This window comes from Myodes glareolus, chromosome 18, assembly GCF_982192425.1.
Source record: "Myodes glareolus chromosome 18, mMyoGla1.1, whole genome shotgun sequence".
Classification (NCBI taxonomy): domain Eukaryota; kingdom Metazoa; phylum Chordata; class Mammalia; order Rodentia; family Cricetidae; genus Myodes; species Myodes glareolus.
Genome location: NC_142043.1, coordinates 22,830,059 through 22,848,040, shown reverse-complemented (window position 1 = coordinate 22,848,040; position 17,982 = coordinate 22,830,059). Strand labels below are relative to the sequence as shown.

The 17,982-nt window shown below is 39.1% G+C and overlaps 2 protein-coding genes across 6 annotated transcripts in view; one reads left to right on the top strand and one right to left on the bottom strand.

The window, feature by feature from the left end:
• Positions 1–11,895, top strand: part of Smap1 (small ArfGAP 1) — an 80,990-nt gene extending 69,095 nt beyond the window's left edge. For all 5 annotated transcript variants that reach the window (XM_085679466.2, XM_085679464.2, XM_085679468.2 and 2 more), the window contains 4 exons: positions 3,736–3,863; positions 7,910–8,075; positions 8,829–9,136; positions 10,961–11,895. In XM_085679466.2, the coding sequence (XP_085535592.1) occupies positions 3,736–3,863; positions 7,910–8,075; positions 8,829–9,136; positions 10,961–11,095 (737 nt within the window). In that variant the 3' untranslated portion in view covers positions 11,096–11,895. The remainder of the gene's footprint in view (positions 1–3,735; positions 3,864–7,909; positions 8,076–8,828; positions 9,137–10,960) is intronic.
• The window catches only part of B3gat2 (beta-1,3-glucuronyltransferase 2), an 83,171-nt gene continuing 73,373 nt past the window's right edge, over positions 8,185–17,982 (bottom strand). The window contains exons 3-4 of the mRNA XM_048430455.3: positions 12,476–12,624; positions 8,185–12,396 (exon numbers count right to left, since the gene is read on the bottom strand). Of these exons, the coding sequence (XP_048286412.1) occupies positions 12,310–12,396; positions 12,476–12,624 (236 nt within the window). The 3' untranslated portion in view covers positions 8,185–12,309. The remainder of the gene's footprint in view (positions 12,397–12,475; positions 12,625–17,982) is intronic.

The following is a 17,982-nucleotide window of genomic DNA, read 5'->3' as shown; positions in this document are numbered from 1 at the left end:
TTCTTTCTTCCTTTTTTTTAGACTAGTCAAGTGGTGCAGTAGTGAGAAGTGGGGAAAGTGTAGAACAGGAGTTCAATCTGTGACTGACTGTGAACAATCAATTGAGAGAACTCACTACCTTTGGACCAGCCCATTTTCTTTAATTTCAAGAAAACAGCTTGTCCTATGTATTCTTAATTTCAGATAAAATCTAATGACTCATGGTGGCCACCTTAAGTGACAGCCCAGTTACAAGGCAGCTGTCCAGATAAAGACAGCTATTAGTCTCTCTCTCTCTCTCTCTCTCTCTCTCTCTCTCTCTCTCTCTCTCTCTCCCTCTCCCTCTCCCTCTCCCTCTCCCTCTCCCTCTCCCTCCTTCCCTTCCTCCCTCCCTCCCTCCCTCCACCCATCCACCCATCCATCTTTTTATGAACTATAGTCCATTTGCATTTTCATTGAGCAGACAGCTTTGGAGAATCCATCAGGTGATGTGATGGTACACTTGGAACTGGTCTGTAGGAGAAAGTTGCAGATCCAGCTAGCAGGGCAGTTGGTGAAGGAGGCTTCTTTGTTCGTGAGTTGTCTTGCGTAGTACTCTGAAAACAGTGATGGGCTGAACTATGGACAGTGACTTGGAAATGTATTCCTGATTAGGAGAACTTCAGCCTCTTTCATAAGTGAACTGGAGAGGAGAAGCCCTGGTGTTCTGAAGTAGTTGTAACATAAACAGATAGGGTTTGTGAGCAAGGAGGAGGTAGCTGGGAGCTGAGTTTTTCAGGTACACCTGTTTGTTAACCTCTCTTGAAATCCTTGATTTATTGTTGTAAACCTCTGAGGTGATAAAAGGACTAAATGGAGATTAGAGAAATATTAGAATTCAAATATGTATTATTAAAATACGAAGTATTCTTAGTTCTTATTAGCTTATAAATTCTCAATTACGTGGGTGCTCTGATTACAAATGGGACACTAAGTAGTGTTTGTTTACCATGTCTTCATTTGGATTTTTGGAATCAGATCAGTCATAGCAAGGCTAATTAGAATTGAAATCCTGAATGTTTCTTCGTGACCGAGTGTCGTGATAAAGTCTGTCATATTTGAAATGTTAGCTGCTTTCTAAGCATCTCTCAATGTTATATTGTGAAGTAGGTCAGCAAATGCATACTGGGCTTGATTGTAGTTGATGTGAACAAAAGTGTTTAACATTTTGACATAGTAACAGTGATGTCACCAGACATGTTGGGCAGCATGCGGGCCACAGGTTGAACATCCCTAACATAAGAAGTTACACCAGTTGAACACTTTTTTTCTGTAGTTGAAAATATTTCAACCTTAGTTGTTTTTTTTTTTTGGTAAATTTCTGCTATATGTGTAGTTTGAAAAATTTCTATCAACTTAGTTCAGAAAATGTTAGCTTGAATCGTTAAGATAATGTAGAAAGAGAATAGTTACCTATAAGCATTAACTGTTTTTGTCTTTAAGATTGGAAGCCTTTCTTCATTTTACTGCATTGATCTAATTTCCGTTTGTCCATTGCCTTTTCAACGTTCTCTGTGCCTCATTGTTATCTTTTATGGTGTCCCCAGCTAAATTCCTTGCATTTTCTAGAGGCTTTCCTTGTATTCTGAATCTCCCACTATTTATATTGTTCACCAACTACCGTTTCCACATAATGATCAAAGGGGCTGTGTTGAAGGGAGCAGGGCCCCTTGTTCCATCCTGTCCAGCTAGCTTTGTCGGTAGAGCATGAGACTCTTAATCTCAGGTTTTACGTGGAGTTAATCGGCCATGTTGAGGCGCCAATTTGTAGCAGGAGGAGTGGGCCTGCTTTTTGCCCCAGCTGCCCCACTAGCTTACATCTGATATAACCACACAGAAACTGTATTCATTTGAACACTGCCTGGCCTATTAGTTCTAGCCTCTTATTGGCTAACTCTCACATCTTGATTCAACCTATTTCTAATAATCTGTATGTCACCACGAGGTCGTGGCTTACCAGGAAAGATTCTGCATGTCTGACCTGGCAGCTCCATGGTGGTTCTCTCTCTCTCTGCCCTTCTTCCCAGCATTCAATTCTGCCTACTCTGCCTACCTAAGTGCTGCCCTATCAAAAGGCCAAGGCAGTTTCTTTATTCAGCCAATGAAAGCAACACATAGACAGAAGGACCTCCTACAACAGGGCTGCTCCTACCCCCAATCTGTAGTCTAGCCAGGAGTTCACAAAACAATACATGTCCACAGTGACTTCTGAGTACCTGTGTATACAGTCCCTTATCTTATAGTAGGGTCTGGGCTGTGTGTTTTTAAGAGGAAACTTCTAATTGTCTGGATGCCTACCCGTGTGTATATAAATGCACAAATAAGACACAACTGAACCTGATTTGTTTTGTTTTTAGTTATTATTCTTCACCATGTTTTGTTTGAATAACTCTAAATTTTAAAAAATTGTTTTCAGCATCTTGGTGTTCTATTGGCTTTCATTCCATCAGTAAAGAACATGCTATAGTGGTCCTTTGATCAGGAGGATGTATTTAACTCCTAGTACTTTGCAATATTGTTTACTAGTTGAGGGCTGATCATACCATCTGTATTCCTCTCTTAAACTACACATATAACCAGATTTTGTACAAGGATAATGTAGTGGAAAGGTATTTGAACCGAAATGTTTTCTTCCTTTGTTTTAAGCTTAGTGCAAATAATTAGCTATTTGAAGATCAGTTCTTAATTTTCAGAATTTTAAGTGATTCTTTGTAGTTAGGTGTATTTGTAATTATGTGACTTCGATTATATAAAATAGTGAATTTCATTATGACATTTTTGGTCATATGTTTTGATCATATTCCTGTTGTTACTGTCCTTTCCTGTGACCCCATGGCTTTTGTAGAAGTGTGGGTCTGTCTAAAGACAGATTCCCCAGCCTAGGAGTCTGCCCTAGCATGAACGCTGACACTCGACTAGATGGCTGACACAAAGGAAACCCTCAGTCTCTCTGCCCTAGTACCTGGAGGAAGTGTCATCATCCATGGGACAAAAATGACAATATTCCAGGCCAATGTGATATTAATAATGGTAATAATGAATCTTTGTCTGCCTGATTTAAATACTGAAAATTAGAAAGAGTGACCTTCAAAATGAATTGAAGCAATAATTTCAGTGAATCATGCCAAAGATAGTAAGCAAAGACAGCATATGTTTAAACACATTGGGAACTTGTATTTACTGATTTTATAGGTTGAAATGTTTTAATTAAGGTTATTAAGAGTTGTTTTTTCAATAATTCTGTATATGTGTAGCTTTTGTGGCAAAAAGGAATATATATGGAAATGACACTGAAAGCTTATTTATTATTAAAATACCATATAATAAGAAGTTTGGGATAGAGAGGAGGTGGATCTGGTATGTTGTTCATGTGTGTGTTGGGGGTAGGTAAAAAACGATTAGTGATTTTAAAAAATAAGTCTTCAGAATAGTGTGAAATAATAGTGTGAAACCATTTGTTGAGAAGAGGATGGAGTTATGCTGGATGCTGTTTCTGGGAGAACAAACAAAACTGAAGTGTTCTCTTTGGGATAGAGGGTAAATCCTAAGATGAAAAGGAACATAAATGATGGATGGAGGGTAGATCCTAGGGTAGAAAGGAACACAGAGTTTTCTTTTAGATTGTTTTTATTAAAAAACATTATTCTAAAAAAAATAGCACCCTGTTTCATGTAATTTGTGAGATTCTATATTGACAAAAATCTATATTCCTTTCAGATGGTCCTGCTGATGCACCAGTGACCAATGGGAACACAACCACAGTGCCACCCCTGAATGATGATCTGGACATTTTTGGACCAATGATCTCTAATCCTTTACCTGCCACTGTCATGCCCCCAGCTCAGGTATGCAGTGCAGTGTGGTTCTGTGTGACAGCACTTCTTTGTGACAACTTCAGAAACTGAACTTTGGAATCACTGTCCCTGATCAGTCACTGGTTGAAAGCCTGTTCTTTAGGCAGAGCTGGCCAACTAATCTTGGAGTTTTGTTAACAGTTTTTTTACTCAAACACCGTCCCTTCTGTTGATGTATAGTTTTCAGCTACTTTGGTGCTAAGTAGCAGAGGCACTTACAGTAGAGACTGTCATGACCCATACAGTCAGACTTCACCATCCTTAAAATTTCAACCCTTGTTTTCGAGAAGCAACAGTATTTAGAATGCATATGTGAGGTTGGGCGTGAGACAACCTCAACCTGACTTTAAATCACAAGCCAGTGTTATTTTTTTTATTTTTATTTTTTTTTTATTTTATTGATCTATACAATTTTCTCTGCTCCCCTCCCTGCCTCTCCCCTTCAACCCTCTCCCAAGATCCCCATGCTCCTACTTTACTCAGGAGATCTTGTCGTTTTCTACTTCCCATGTAGATTAGATCCATGTGTGGCTCTCTGAGGGTCCTCATTGTTATCTAGGTTCTCTGGAATTGTGATTTGTAGGCTGGTTTTCTTTGCTTTATGTTTAAAAACCACTTATGAGTGAGTACATGTGATAATTGTCTTTCTGGGTCTGGGTTACCTTACTTAATATGTTTTCTAGCTCCATCCATTTGCCTGCAAATTTCAAGATATCATTATTTTTCTCTGGTGTGTAGTACTCCATTATGTAAATCTACTACATTTTTCTTTATCCATTCTTCAGTCAGGGGTATTTAGGTTGTTTTCAGGTTCTGACAAGCCAGTGCTATTAACATTGTCATTTCATTACATTTTGAATTAAGTTTTAGCAAATTAAATATTCAATTTTCTCTAAAGGTAAATTAGGTTTTAAGTTAGTCTTAAAATGAACCTTGCTATTTTTGAATGACTAAATAAAAACTATTGAAAGAGGCAATAAGATTTTTAAAATACTAATAGTGAAGAAATTCTGATTGTGTGTGTGTGAGAGAGAGAGAGATTACATAGAGTTTCCTTCAGATGAAACATTAACTTTCAAGGTGTAATTCAAAGTCACTTACAAGTCTGCAGTATTAACATTCTCTCCTACATTGGAACACTACAAATAAGCAGCCAGTATGTTTTCTGAAAAGTATTTGAGATGCAATACTCCTTTTCTGTGGGAATATGTAAAGTTTTTAATAACAAGTCTCTGTCTCATTGAGACTAATAATGATTTATTATACATATTTTTGTGAAAATTATTGTGTCCTTGCCTTGAATTTGACAAGTAAATCTCTTGGTAATTAATTAGACTAAAATGAGTCATTATCAAATTTGAGTGTAGCAAAAGTATGTATTTCAGGTATGTATAAGGTAGCTAGCTTATTGTGGTTTGGCCCTTTCAGTCCCTATTGCAGCTCATGTCAAAGCAGGGACTTAGGGGTCTGGGAAGATGGCTCGTTTGGTAAAATGTGTGCTGTGCAAGCATGAGGTCATGAGTTCAGATCCCCAGCACCCACATACACAGTTGAGCACAGCAGCATGTGTCTATAACCCCAGTGCTAGGGGTGGTAGGGAGACGGGTAGATTCCTAAAGCTTCATTGACTGGCCAGCCAGTTGGTAACCAAGTTCTAACTTTTATGCTTATCAAGTTGTAGCCAGTTGGTTGGTAAGCTCCAAAGACTCACCTTTATGTTTTGTGCATTCTGATTAGTACATCATAGGGTAGTAAGGTTTTTTTCTTTCTAAGGTTTATTATCTGTTGGAGTGTGTGTGTGTGTGTGTGTGGACTCAAGGAGACTGATAGAGAACATTAGATTCTTCCAGAACTGAAGTTACAGGTGGTTGTGAGCCACTGTGTAGGTGCTGTGAAATTATCTTGGGTTTTCCGTAAGAGCAGCAAATGCTCTTAACCATTGACTTGTCTCTAGCCCTGTATGGTTCATTTTTTAAAATTCCGTCTTAATTCTTTTCTTGAACACTGTTTATGAAACAAAATTTGACTAGTTGTATTGAACCCTTTAAAATGTTTGATGGAAAGAATTGTCTTTTATCCAAACTACATAGTAAGATTAAATCCAAGTACATTTTCAAAATATTGCCTTTGCTAGTAAAGTGTATCTTAGAAGTGTGTGTTCATAAGAGTGCTGAAACTCTGAAGGTTGTTAATTCTTGTGGGCATTTAGTATATGAAATTGAGCTGTAATTGGGTTCAAGTACCAAGATCATGAATTGCTCTGAACCTTATTTGACTTTTGGTGTTTTCTAAGCATGTGTAAATTCCAATCAAAGATTTGCCCGTGTGTAAATATTAAATAGCCTGGGTTTACCATCTGCCTGGAAATAGCTGAGTGACAAGAATGTACATGTATAGGGGGTAGGAGGAGATGGACACAGCAACTCTTTGCTGTCTACAGACACACGAAAGGGAGGGGGAGACACAGATTATGAATATATGAGAATGCATATGTAGACATGCTGATAGCTGCCTTTGGAGTCCCTGGGATTTCCAAAAGGCCAGAAAGACAACAGACAAACATGGTTTCCTTTCACCCTGGTAGTAAAATGGTGGCAAATGCAACCTCAGTAGATAGGCAGACTTCAGGTGCTTGCTAGCTGTGCCACTTAGACTGGCCAATCTCAGCCAGTGTCTGTGTTGCGGCCGATAGTCATGCTTCCTCACTTGATATTTATTTAGATCATGAGAATGTTCGTCAGACTGCTCTACAGTAAGACCAAAATTTGTGTTTCCCCAACCATTTGGAAATATTTTCATGATGAAATCTCATTCATCAAGAATGGATCCCAGGGGATTGAGTAGATTCCTGTGTTGCACAGAAGTGAAACATGATGAAAGGATCATTTAATGGTGTCATTTTGTTATCAGTGTTAATAATAAATAATAAGTACTTAACCTTGTGCAAGGCTCTGGGGTTACAAAGCCTGTCTTCATTTTCATTGGACAGAAGTCAGTTGGCATACAGATGTAAGGGCACCTATCCCAACCCTCAGGGGTAGGATAGGGATCTATTCCAGCTTGGAACCATTCTGTTGGCCTCTGTGGTTCTATGCTTCTTCATTGGTAACTAAGATATAGTCAGATTAAAAGACACTATTTTTGTATTCTCTCATGTCTAATTTCTTACACGTTTTAGAGCTTTTGCAAAATAAGATATCTTTTCTATGTCTCTTATAAGTCTTGCTAAATTAGTCATAATAGATTCAAAATATGGCTCTGCTTAAATAAGTTTGAATAAAATGCTTTAACAGTAATTTACTGCATAATGTTCTGTCCGGGACAGTAAATGTGTAACTTTAGCTTCCATTTGTTACTTACCTCAATCCATAGTTTCAGAAGAATGTGAGCCAGCATTTACGAGTCTTCAGAGAATCTTTAATTTTTTTCATATTTAAAACAAATCATTAAGCAAGACTGTCGTTGTGATTACACTATCATATCCTTGTATAAGTAGATTAAGGGGAAGCTTGTTTTGTATTAAATATCTAAATAACTTGTGTTGATTTGCTTATGGTTGAATATAGGTAGCTAAGTTTTTCTGTATTTCACTTCTGGATTTGAAGCATTCTAGTATTGTTAAAATAGACCTAGAACAGATGCGTAAACATCCTATGGTGTAGCTTTTGAAAAAGTGTTTAATCTGCCATTATAGAACCTTTTGGTTCGGCAAGTGGTAGCATTCTTTATTAGAAGTGACACTAGTTCTTGAAAGAAGTAGTGTCCGTCTTCACACTGTACCTGCATGTTTCCAGACCCAGTGTGTTCAAAATGTGATGGACAAAACTGCTTTGTTCAGCTGCTGCATATGGCTAGAAAAGAGCTCCAGTCTCCTTGGTTTACGCTAACAGGTGAAACACTGCGTCTTCATTTGAGATGCTTGTGTGTGGACTCAAAACTGATCTCATTAGATGTCACTATTTTACCTCTTAAGATTTTAAGTAATAAATAAGCTGTGCTGTGTAGAAATTAACAGTTTATTTTGGTGTTTTGCTCAGGGGACAGCCTCTGTACCAGCAGCTGCTGCCCTGTCTACCGTAACATCTGGGGATCTGGATCTGTTCACTGAGCAGACTACAAAGTCAGAAGAAGTAGCAAAGAAACAACTCTCCAAAGACTCCATCTTATCTCTCTATGGAACAGGAACACAGCAAAGCACTCCTGGTACGTCCTTTGAAGCTGTAATGGCAGTTGCATTTTTCTGTGGTAGCGGGGGATACTTCTCTTGCAGTCTACTTAACTGAAATGAATGAAGGATTAGAATTAAACAATATATGATTCACAAACTTTATTCATTTGAGACTTGACAAGTTGGTCACATATCACTTAATATTGTTCTACAAGTTTATAGGACATGAATTATCTTTGAAGAATTACTGGTATTTGATTTACATGAAGTTTGTCTTTGTGTACACTATTTTCTCTGCAGACAAATAGGCAGTCAGAGTTATACATAAATATATATAATTATGCAAAATTTGGAAATGCCTTGTCATTATAGTGAAATATTAGCATACAATTCATTCAGTTTTAATTCATCAGACCCTTTCTTCCAAAATAAACTCATCTCATATATAGCCTAAAACTGTGTGGCCACCCATGTACTTCCTCATAAAAGCAAATAACCACCGTGCTACCTGCCTGGTTGGTTTGAGAGAGCAGTGGTGTGCGTCATCAGGAGTAGCATGTGCTCTCAGGCTGTGCATCAGCTTTCCCATAGTCAGAACATCTGTCTGCATTATGGAAATAACAGGCTCTGAAGGTGGAGGTGTGAGTTGTTTAGAGATCTATTCTGAGGGTCAGGAAGTTACCTCTTTTCTGTATCTGGAGAGGAGTGCAGCCATATAAAAGAGCCTCTTCTTGACTTATTTTGTTTGTTTGGTTTCTTTTTAAAAATTTGTGGTTTTTACAATCTAGGTGTGTTTATGGGACCCACAAATATACCATTTACCTCACAAGCAGCAACGGCATTTCAAGGTTTTCCTTCCATGGGCGTGCCAGTGCCTGCAGCTCCCGGTCTTATAGGAAACATGATGGGACAGAATACAAGTATGATGGTGGGCATGCCCATGCCCAATGGATTTATGGGAAATGCACAGACTGGAGTGATGCCACTTCCTCAGAATGTTGTTGGCCCTCAAGGAGGAATGGTGGGACAGATGGGTGCACCACAGAGTAAGTTTGGCCTGCCGCAAGCTCAGCAGCCTCAGTGGAACCTTTCACAGGTAGGTTTCATAAACTGTCTACCATCTCAGTGTCCAAGAAATCATGTGTATATTCTGAGTAGTTCGTTTGAAATCTAATGATGTAGCAAAAGAATTGAATAAAGATAAGTTTGATCAGATCCAAGTGTTTATAGATGTCATGAGGTTTTATCAGATAGATAAATGACTCACTACCATCCCTATTTTAAGAGTATTCTGTAAATAAATGTTAGGATTTTCCTTTTCCCATTTTGGCCTGTAACAGTTGTAATGGTGAACTTGCCTAATCTACCAGTACTAGCTAGAAGTTATCTTTGGCAGCATACGACAGACACCTCACTCTCATCTGCCACCTGTCAGGCTTAGTACCAGCTTTACTCCTGGGTGGTGTCTTTTAGTGGTCCACTTAGACCAGTCTGTCTGCACTAGTAAGCATGAATCATTTTTGGTTAGCTCTTACCAGTGAGAAAGAAATCCAGCTTCATATTCTCAAAGTATAGTTTTATGAAGGATCAAAGCTGTCTCTGTCATATGGTTGCTGCCTATGGATTTATGAGGAGCATCCATTGACTCAAGAGTCTCTATGATAATAAAAACTCTGCTTGCCTCAGGTATCACTGACAAATTCCATGTCTATCTGGGATAGTTTAGGTCAAGGAGTACTATTTCTGAATTAAATGCTGTTATGTCTTCTCTGCAGCTCTTCAGAGGCTTTTGAGTTAAATGTTCTGGTTCGCATTCCCTTTCCTGCATCTTAGTGTCTTGGTTCCTGTAAGACCAGCAGCTTCACCTTCAGAACATTGATTTCTAACAAACATTAGAAAAATCACCAAATATCTTACAATTGTGGTTTATAGGAGTACATAAAGCACATGTGTATGCACTGGAAGCCTTGAAACTTGTAAGTGCCAGGTGTTAGTAATAGCTTTTCTGTTGCCAAGATGCTGAAGTTCACTCAGCTCAGGTTAAATTACAGATGAGCCAGTGAAGAATCGCAGCCCTTGTCAGCAAGGCCATGATAGTATCAGTGAGCAGAAGTGAAAATGTGATCTGTCTGCCTTTAGACACCTCGGAACACTGGTGTGGTTGTTGTGTCTTACAAAATCCCTGCAAAAAGAGCAAAAGATGACACTGATCATAGGTTAGGAACTGTATTGTGGAAAATCCTGCCTTGCCTGCTCTATCATCAGCCTTCGTAGTGAGAGAACCACTGGGCTAGATAAGAGGCAGATAAACATACTGGACTCTAGCCTGGAAGAAAATTACACGTAACTTTTTATTTTATAAGATATAAAATTTAATTTTAGCTGTTACAACACATGCTATATGACATTTTTAATGTTGTGAAAGTGTATTAAAGCCATTTAGCATGCTAATAGAGAATACAGGTATTTTGTAAATGTTAGGATAATTTTAGATAAGCCATTTAGGATGTTAATAGAGAACATTTTGTAAATGTTAGGGTAATTTTAGGATGTTTTAATTTCTCAAATTTCTCAGTTCAAGAAATACTCTTGTGTAGTTGAAAGAGTCCATCAATTTATATACTCAGAAACAAATTAGAGGATTACTTTGGTATTCTTTTCAATTGCTGTTAATCTTTGGGATAAAAATTTAAATACAGAAAGTGAACTAAGTTTGGATTACTTCATAAGCAGTGCTAAACACAGGAAAAATAAGGAACAAGGTTATTCTTGAATCAGTAGAGAGATATTTGGACATTGTCTACTTTACCTCTGTACTTCGACTAAATTTTACATTAATGATGAAGTTTGATTGTAGCTAAAGAATTAAGAATGAAAAGTGAGTAATCCTTGTCAACTAAGCCTTTTATGTGTTTTACAGATGAATCAGCAAATGGCTGGCATGAGTCTCAGTAGTGCAAACCCTACCGCAGGTTTTGGCCAGGCCCCCAGCACCACAGCCGGGTGGTCGGGCAGCTCATCGGGGCAGACTCTGAGCACACAACTGTGGAAGTGAAAAGCTGCAACAGAGTTTCATCCAAATCCAACACCCGACATTCCTCGCTACAAAGGCATCTAGTTCCCATTTATTCATGTACATATGTATTTTCTTTTCCCCCATTTGTTCACATTAAGAATTACCTGATTGACCGTGTTGGTCTGTGCTGATTAAATCTGATGTGAAAGCAGGTTGAGAAACCATCTTCTGTGGAGGGCAGCTTTGCTCATATTTCCCATGATGTCATAGTCACATTGAGAAGCTGCTCAGTTAACTTGCATAATCAGTTTTATTCTCAAAATTATAGCTCTATTGTTTGCATATAAGGGAAGTAGTTATCATGTTAGTAATACTTCTAACAGTATAAACCCCACCCCCAAATTAGCCAGTAATCCTGTAGGAAGGTACTGTATGATCAAATGTTTAATCACATAAATAGAATGTAAATGTATCACTGAGCACTGTTTTCGAGTGTATCAAATTCTTTTACTCATCATTCACTTCACTGTGCTGTTGTTTCGATGTGCTTAACAGGGAACGTGATAGTGAAAGGAAGATAAACCTGGATGTTACTGTAAAACTTAGTGTTTCAAGAATTCAAATTTTTGCTGCCTCTTGTAATTTGGACCTCTTCTCATGTACATAGTGCTAATATGAAGACCCTTTTTTCTGCACTATATGCACACAGGGTAACTAAAACAAAGCCACTTTTAATCCTTGAAGGTATATCCAGGTTTATGACAGTAATTGTGTTTACATTTTATGGTGCCTAGTATTGACAAAATGTTATTTCCCTATATTAAACAGATGAATCCACACACCTTTTTATTTGTGGGTTTTATTTTTTTCAGTGTACACTGCCACCAATATTCTAAATATTTCATGTTGTGAAGCCAAGAGTTGGGACTGTTTAGTTGACAAAATACTCATGGTCAGGTTCTAAGACCTATTCCATCAATTATGAGATGGCTTGAGGAGGGGAGGGAGCAGCAGGACAGGAGATACTCATAATTTTTTCCAGTGTCTTGTAGCTTCAGTGTACAAAAAAATCTTCCCAATTAGCTTTAGAGAGCACATGCAGAACAAATGAAGACAACACATTTTGTAGCATCCAGTTAGCTGTTTAAACAGATGTCCATCGGCTGACAGGAAGGGCTGAAGGAAAGGAACAATACCTGAATGAGCTGCAGCCTAAATTCTAGACTTCCTCTTCTATACCTGCGTCTTGGCGTCTACACCTCAATGTTCACTGTGTCCAAGTGGTACTTTGGCTCATTGGCTAGATTGACCTTCTCTGTCCGAGTGTGCCACACGAGAACCTACAGAGGTAGAAGATATTTTAAGCAGCTGTACTATCAACACTTGAGGTTCTGCCACATAAAGGAGATGAATAAGTACCTTGGTGCAGTTACTAGCTTTTGGTTCCAGTTCTTCAACTGTTGTTATCTGCTTTAGAAAGTCAGATTCTTGCATCCCTGGCTGGGATCCACGGCGTTTAAATACAGCTTTAGGATTGGACAAGATGACTTGCAGACTCACAGCAAATCCTTTGTATGAAATAAAGAAAAAGAATTGCTGTTGTACTTTTTCCCTTTGTAATTGTGGCCACATCAAAAAGTGCAAATAACTATTATATGGTTAGATTTTGATACTCAAACTTGAATAGGAGCATTGCCTGCTTATAGTCTCAAAGAAAAATTAGTCACTTTGACTTTGTACACTCTGAGGATACCTACCTCAATATGAGTTCAAATCTGTTGATAATAAAAGGTAAGTTTCAGAAGCTGCTATCCTCAGAGAGGTCACCACGGCCCCACATTTGATGCTCTGCATTATTGAGCTAAGGAGCTTCAGAAAGATGCCTCAACTATCCTTGTGGTGTTGTTGGAGTGCCGGCCCAGCCTTCCTGATTGCTTTTGACATCATTAATGTGTGCTTTATCATCAAGGTCACTACTGTTCCAAATGACTGGACATTGAGAAGATTAGAGATAGAGGTACTGTGGTCCTACGAAAAATAAGTATTATCTAATTTATAATCATTAGTTTCGCTCTTAAGCGTGAAGGAAGTGAGCTTAGAAATCAGAACAGGCAATATTAAGTCATTTGGTAAATTTGGTTTTTGTATTTGAGTGTTTGTTTTAAAAGGATATTGCTTAATGGTAGAGCACTGGCCTCACATGTTCGGCCTTCAGTGCTGCAAAGACAAAGAAGTATGAACTCCCTCCAGTGATTTGTTTATATGACAGCAGAACTGTTAGGATTTAACCTCCTTTAATACATTCCTAATGCACTCCACAGCCAGCCACACATGTTTTAGAAGTCTGAAGCCTGAGCCTTTGGTCCTGACAAGGTGGCACAGAACTCATGTTCTCCAGGTTGAGAGCCAAGCCAGGGACGTCTCCATAGATACTTTATGTCCTCTTTTCAGCAGTGGATTTCTGCTGCTTTTTGGAGAATTGTAACAACATCAGACAGTAATAGAAGAGCTGTGAGAAGACCACGCCCATCACCTCCAGGTGCCAGACTGGTCAGTCATGTGCCCTGAACTCTGCTGCTTCTTGGAAAAAGTTAACTCTTAGCCATGCACAAACAGGATGTGGTCTAGGAAGTGCTGAGTGAAGCAAAATTTAAAAAAACAAAAAACAACCCAGAATCCATAAAATGGCCTTCAGAATCCAATGTCCTCCACTAGATAGAAATACACCATGCATTCTATATAGTAAGCAACACTAAATTTGGAATCAAGCCTTTTGGTTTTTACTAGGTTCTTGTATTTGGCACACTGGCCAAGTCACTTCACCTTTGTTAACTCTTTAATGTCCCCATTTCTGCAAGGGAAGTATGAAAACTCAACCTTGGTATTTAGTGTAGGGTAATTCAAAGATCCTACTGATGCAGAGGACTGCAGTATGCAAACAAAAGTGCCAGTTTGTGAAACAGTACCAAGGGCTGGGTAGTACCAGCCACCACTCACAGCTGCAGAAATCAGAGTAGACAGGTAAAGGGTTTCTGACAGTTCTGGGGCACAGAGCCAGGCCACATCCTGTCACATAACTGATAAGGCATCTGAATCTTCATCAGATACAGCTAGGTCAGCACAAGACTTCACCAACCCAACCAAAGCTTGAAGTTAATAAAGTGCCTTTTCTCTTGAGAGCAAGTCAGATTAATGTTAATGGTTTTTTGCTGTCGTTCATATGCTTCATCCTTTAAATGCAAGTCTGTCCTCACTCACACTGGCGTTTCTGGCACATTCTTTATATGGTTTCAAAGCATTGATTTTTATATCCCTATTTTCATATGCACACACAATGAGCCAAATTATGCATAAGTAATTCTGAAAATATGGAATCATTTAGGTCTGATTTCCTTCATTGTCCCTTAAGATGTTAAACTCATCATCTGCAGCCCTGAAAGATTCAGATTAAGTAACTATTTTCTCCACTTCCCTGGTTCAGAAATATCTTGTAGCAGTGTAGAGCTACTTGGTAAAATGTAGCACAGGTCACAGCTAGTCCTGAAGCCACCATTCTGTTGGGTGCCCTCTTGTGATAGACACCTGACTAGCAGTGCCCTCAAAGACATTAGGGAGTGGCTTGGTCTGGGAACAAAACAACCTCCTTTCTAACAAATGGGCCATAGGGAGAGAGGACATAATCCAGATGTTCCTCATTCATTTACTTCAGCTGGCTCTGCCCATTCTCCACTCAGGAAGCAGGTCACAGCCAGCAAGCAGTCATCATCAGGGAAGTAAGCCAAACTCGGTTGCTTCAGGGAAACTCTCTGCCCGGATGAGATGCAGGGAGAAGCTAAAGTGGTCTCCCTTGGAAATGGGCCGAACTTTTAGCTCTCGACCATTGATGTTCAATCTCTATGGATGTCTTGGGTCTCCTTCAGTTTTGCTCGTATTCGTGCCTCAGGAAGTATATCTTCAGTGACTGGTTTAGGTTTAAAGGTACTGCTCTGTCTTTGGAGATATTAGGATCCTGACAGAAACCATAGGAGTAGGGTTTTCTGTCTGGGTTAGTTACAGAACAATGTACTATGCCAGAGAAAAGAGATGATTCACTGTGTAGGTTGGACTTCTTAACATCCAATGATGGGGAAGAAGCACATAATAGGTAGAGGGAAAGGAGGGCTCTACCATTAAGCAATATCCTTTTAAAACAAACACTCAAATACAAAAACCAAATTTACCAAATGACTTAATATTGCCTGTTCTGATTTCTAAGCTCACTTCCTTCACGTTATCTTCAATAACAAAGACTACATACGTTTCAAATATTTGGAAACTATTGGTAAATTACAGGTCACATAAATCAAGGAAAGTGAGAACAAAACATGAAAGTCTGAATCTAATGTAGTACACGGAAAATTAATGTGGCAATACACATGTGTGCACATGTGTGGGAGGCAGAACTGTGTGTACAGGTGTAGAGGCCAGAGGAAAATGTTGGGTATTTTTTTCTCTCATTCTCCACCCTATTTGGGGAACAGAGTCTCTCAATGAACCTGGAGTCGACCAACTGGCTAACTGGTTGGCTGCAAACCCATCAGATCATTCTGTCTTCACCTCTTTCCTGTGTTAGACTTCTAGGCATGTGCCACCACATCCAGCTGCTTACACAGATGCTAAGGATCCAAACTCCAGCCCTCATGCCTGTGCAATGAGCACTTGACTCATTGAGCCATTACCACCCCAATTCCAAAAATCATTTTTTAAAATGTATTGTCCAGATATTCCAATAGAATAGTTTGAGACTTCCTGCCTTAGCCTTCTAAGTAGCTAAAACTATATAGAGCATTACACCAAGCATGGCAAAAATATAATTTTCAAAAATAACTGTAAATGCTAAACTAGAAAGATGAGGTCCCACTTTTATAAAACTAAAAAAAAAAACCCAAGTCCTGAAGTACTATTAAATGTAACAGCAGAAATCTCTGACTAGAAACAGGACAGGAATAGAGAATGTATAATAAAGTCTGCTTCTTTGGGAAAAGAAAAAACAGCTGTGGTGGTATGAATGAGAAATGTCTCCCATAAATGCACATATTTGAACTCTTGGGTCCTAGTGGCACTGCTTGGGAAGGATCGGGAGACGAGGCCTTGCTTAGCAGTGTGTAACTAGGACAAGCTTGTAAGCATACAGCCTCACCCTGCCTGTGTAGTTTTCCTGACTCTGAAGATATGAACTCTCAGCTTCTTGCTCCTGCTGCCAAGCCTGCTGCTTGCTGCTGTACCTCCCCACCACAAAGGACTCCCGTTCCTCTGAAATTGTAAGACTGAATACACTCTTCTGTAAGTTGCTTCTGGTCATGATGCTTTCTTATTACAGTGACAGAAAAGCAATGAATACGCTGATAAACATCTTCCCATAACTTCTTGAGAAGTAGAAGACACAAACTACCAATGCTGAGAGAACAAACTCTAGTAACATGAATAACAAAAAGTATTAACTTTATGATAGAGATTTGGACACCTCAGACTAGAACAGACAAATTGAGAGACAAATTACTAAGCAACAGCCAATGAAGAATAACCTAATGTTGAAGGAAAGGTCACAGTTAGGCCACCTTGCAGTACTACTTTATAGGGCCAGACAGCCTCACTGGTGAATCCCAGCAGTCACTTAAAAAACAAATAATAGAGATTCTATACTAATTCTTGTTTTTAATAAAAAGGAAATAATGCTTCTCAAATTACCCTGAAGGTCAGCCTTGCCCAGATACCCAACACTATGCAAATCATTACAAGAAAACTGCAGCCAAAGCTCATGAAAAAAGGCAGGAAACCCCTCGAGCTTCTTCACATTCACTTCAGCATTCAAAAGGGAAATAAGCCATGACCACATGTGTTAATCTCAAGATCACAAGGTCATGTTCTCTGCTGTATTAGAAAATATAAAAGGAAAAGCTGTCTTGATAGATGATCAATACTCATTTGACAAAGTGTCCAATGTCTTCATGACTAAAGGGAGGGTGGTAGCTCTCACTGAACCAATAATGTAGGTGAACTCAATTTGAGAAAGAACATCAAAGGAGGAAGAAGAAAGGGGAGGATGAGAGAAGGAAGGAAGGAAAGAGAGGGAGAGAAAGGAAAAGAAAGAAAGAGATAAAGAAAAAAATAGAAGAGAAAACAACTATTACTGACATTTTACTTCTGGATACAAAGACTGACTCAAAATTATGTAGGTTGGAGTGAGACGCAGGCCATACTCATTTTATTCAGCAATGCAGTGGAGAGTTTTGCTATTGAAATAAGCCCTTCCCATTTTTTTTAAAGCAAAAAAGGTCACACAGATGAGTATAAAGTACATAGTACGAAAAGAAGCAAAGCTGCTCTTTCTCACCCAGTCAGTAGCATCAACAGCCATTGCCAGGGTCTCCTGCTGAACAGCCACCACCTTGGTCTCACCTCTGTGTACCTGACCAGCTAGCACACTCTTCCCTCACTTTGTGTAGACACTAATTTCACAGGCCTTCTGCAGATCAAGCCCACTCCTGCTTCCTGTAGCATGGTTCCTGGCAGCAAGGCCTTTATAATCTTTTCACAGGATACTAACCACCTTCTAAATCACTGGCCAGTGGTACTGGACTCTTGACATGCTTTTTTAAAACTTATTTTGTGGGCATAGGTATTGTGCCTGCAGGTATATCTGTGTATCACATGCATGCCTGGTGCTTGCAGAGGCCCAAAGATGACACTGGATCTCCTAGAACTGGAGTTAAAAGATGGTTATGAGTCCTGTGGGTACTGAGAATTGAACCTAGGTCTTCTGGAAGAATTTAACTGCTTTTAACTGCCGAGTCATCTCTCTAGCTCCTAGACATGCTCTTTCAGTGCTACTGATGGCAATTAATTTCTAAAATCTCTCTCCGTCCACTGAAAAAGAATGATGATTT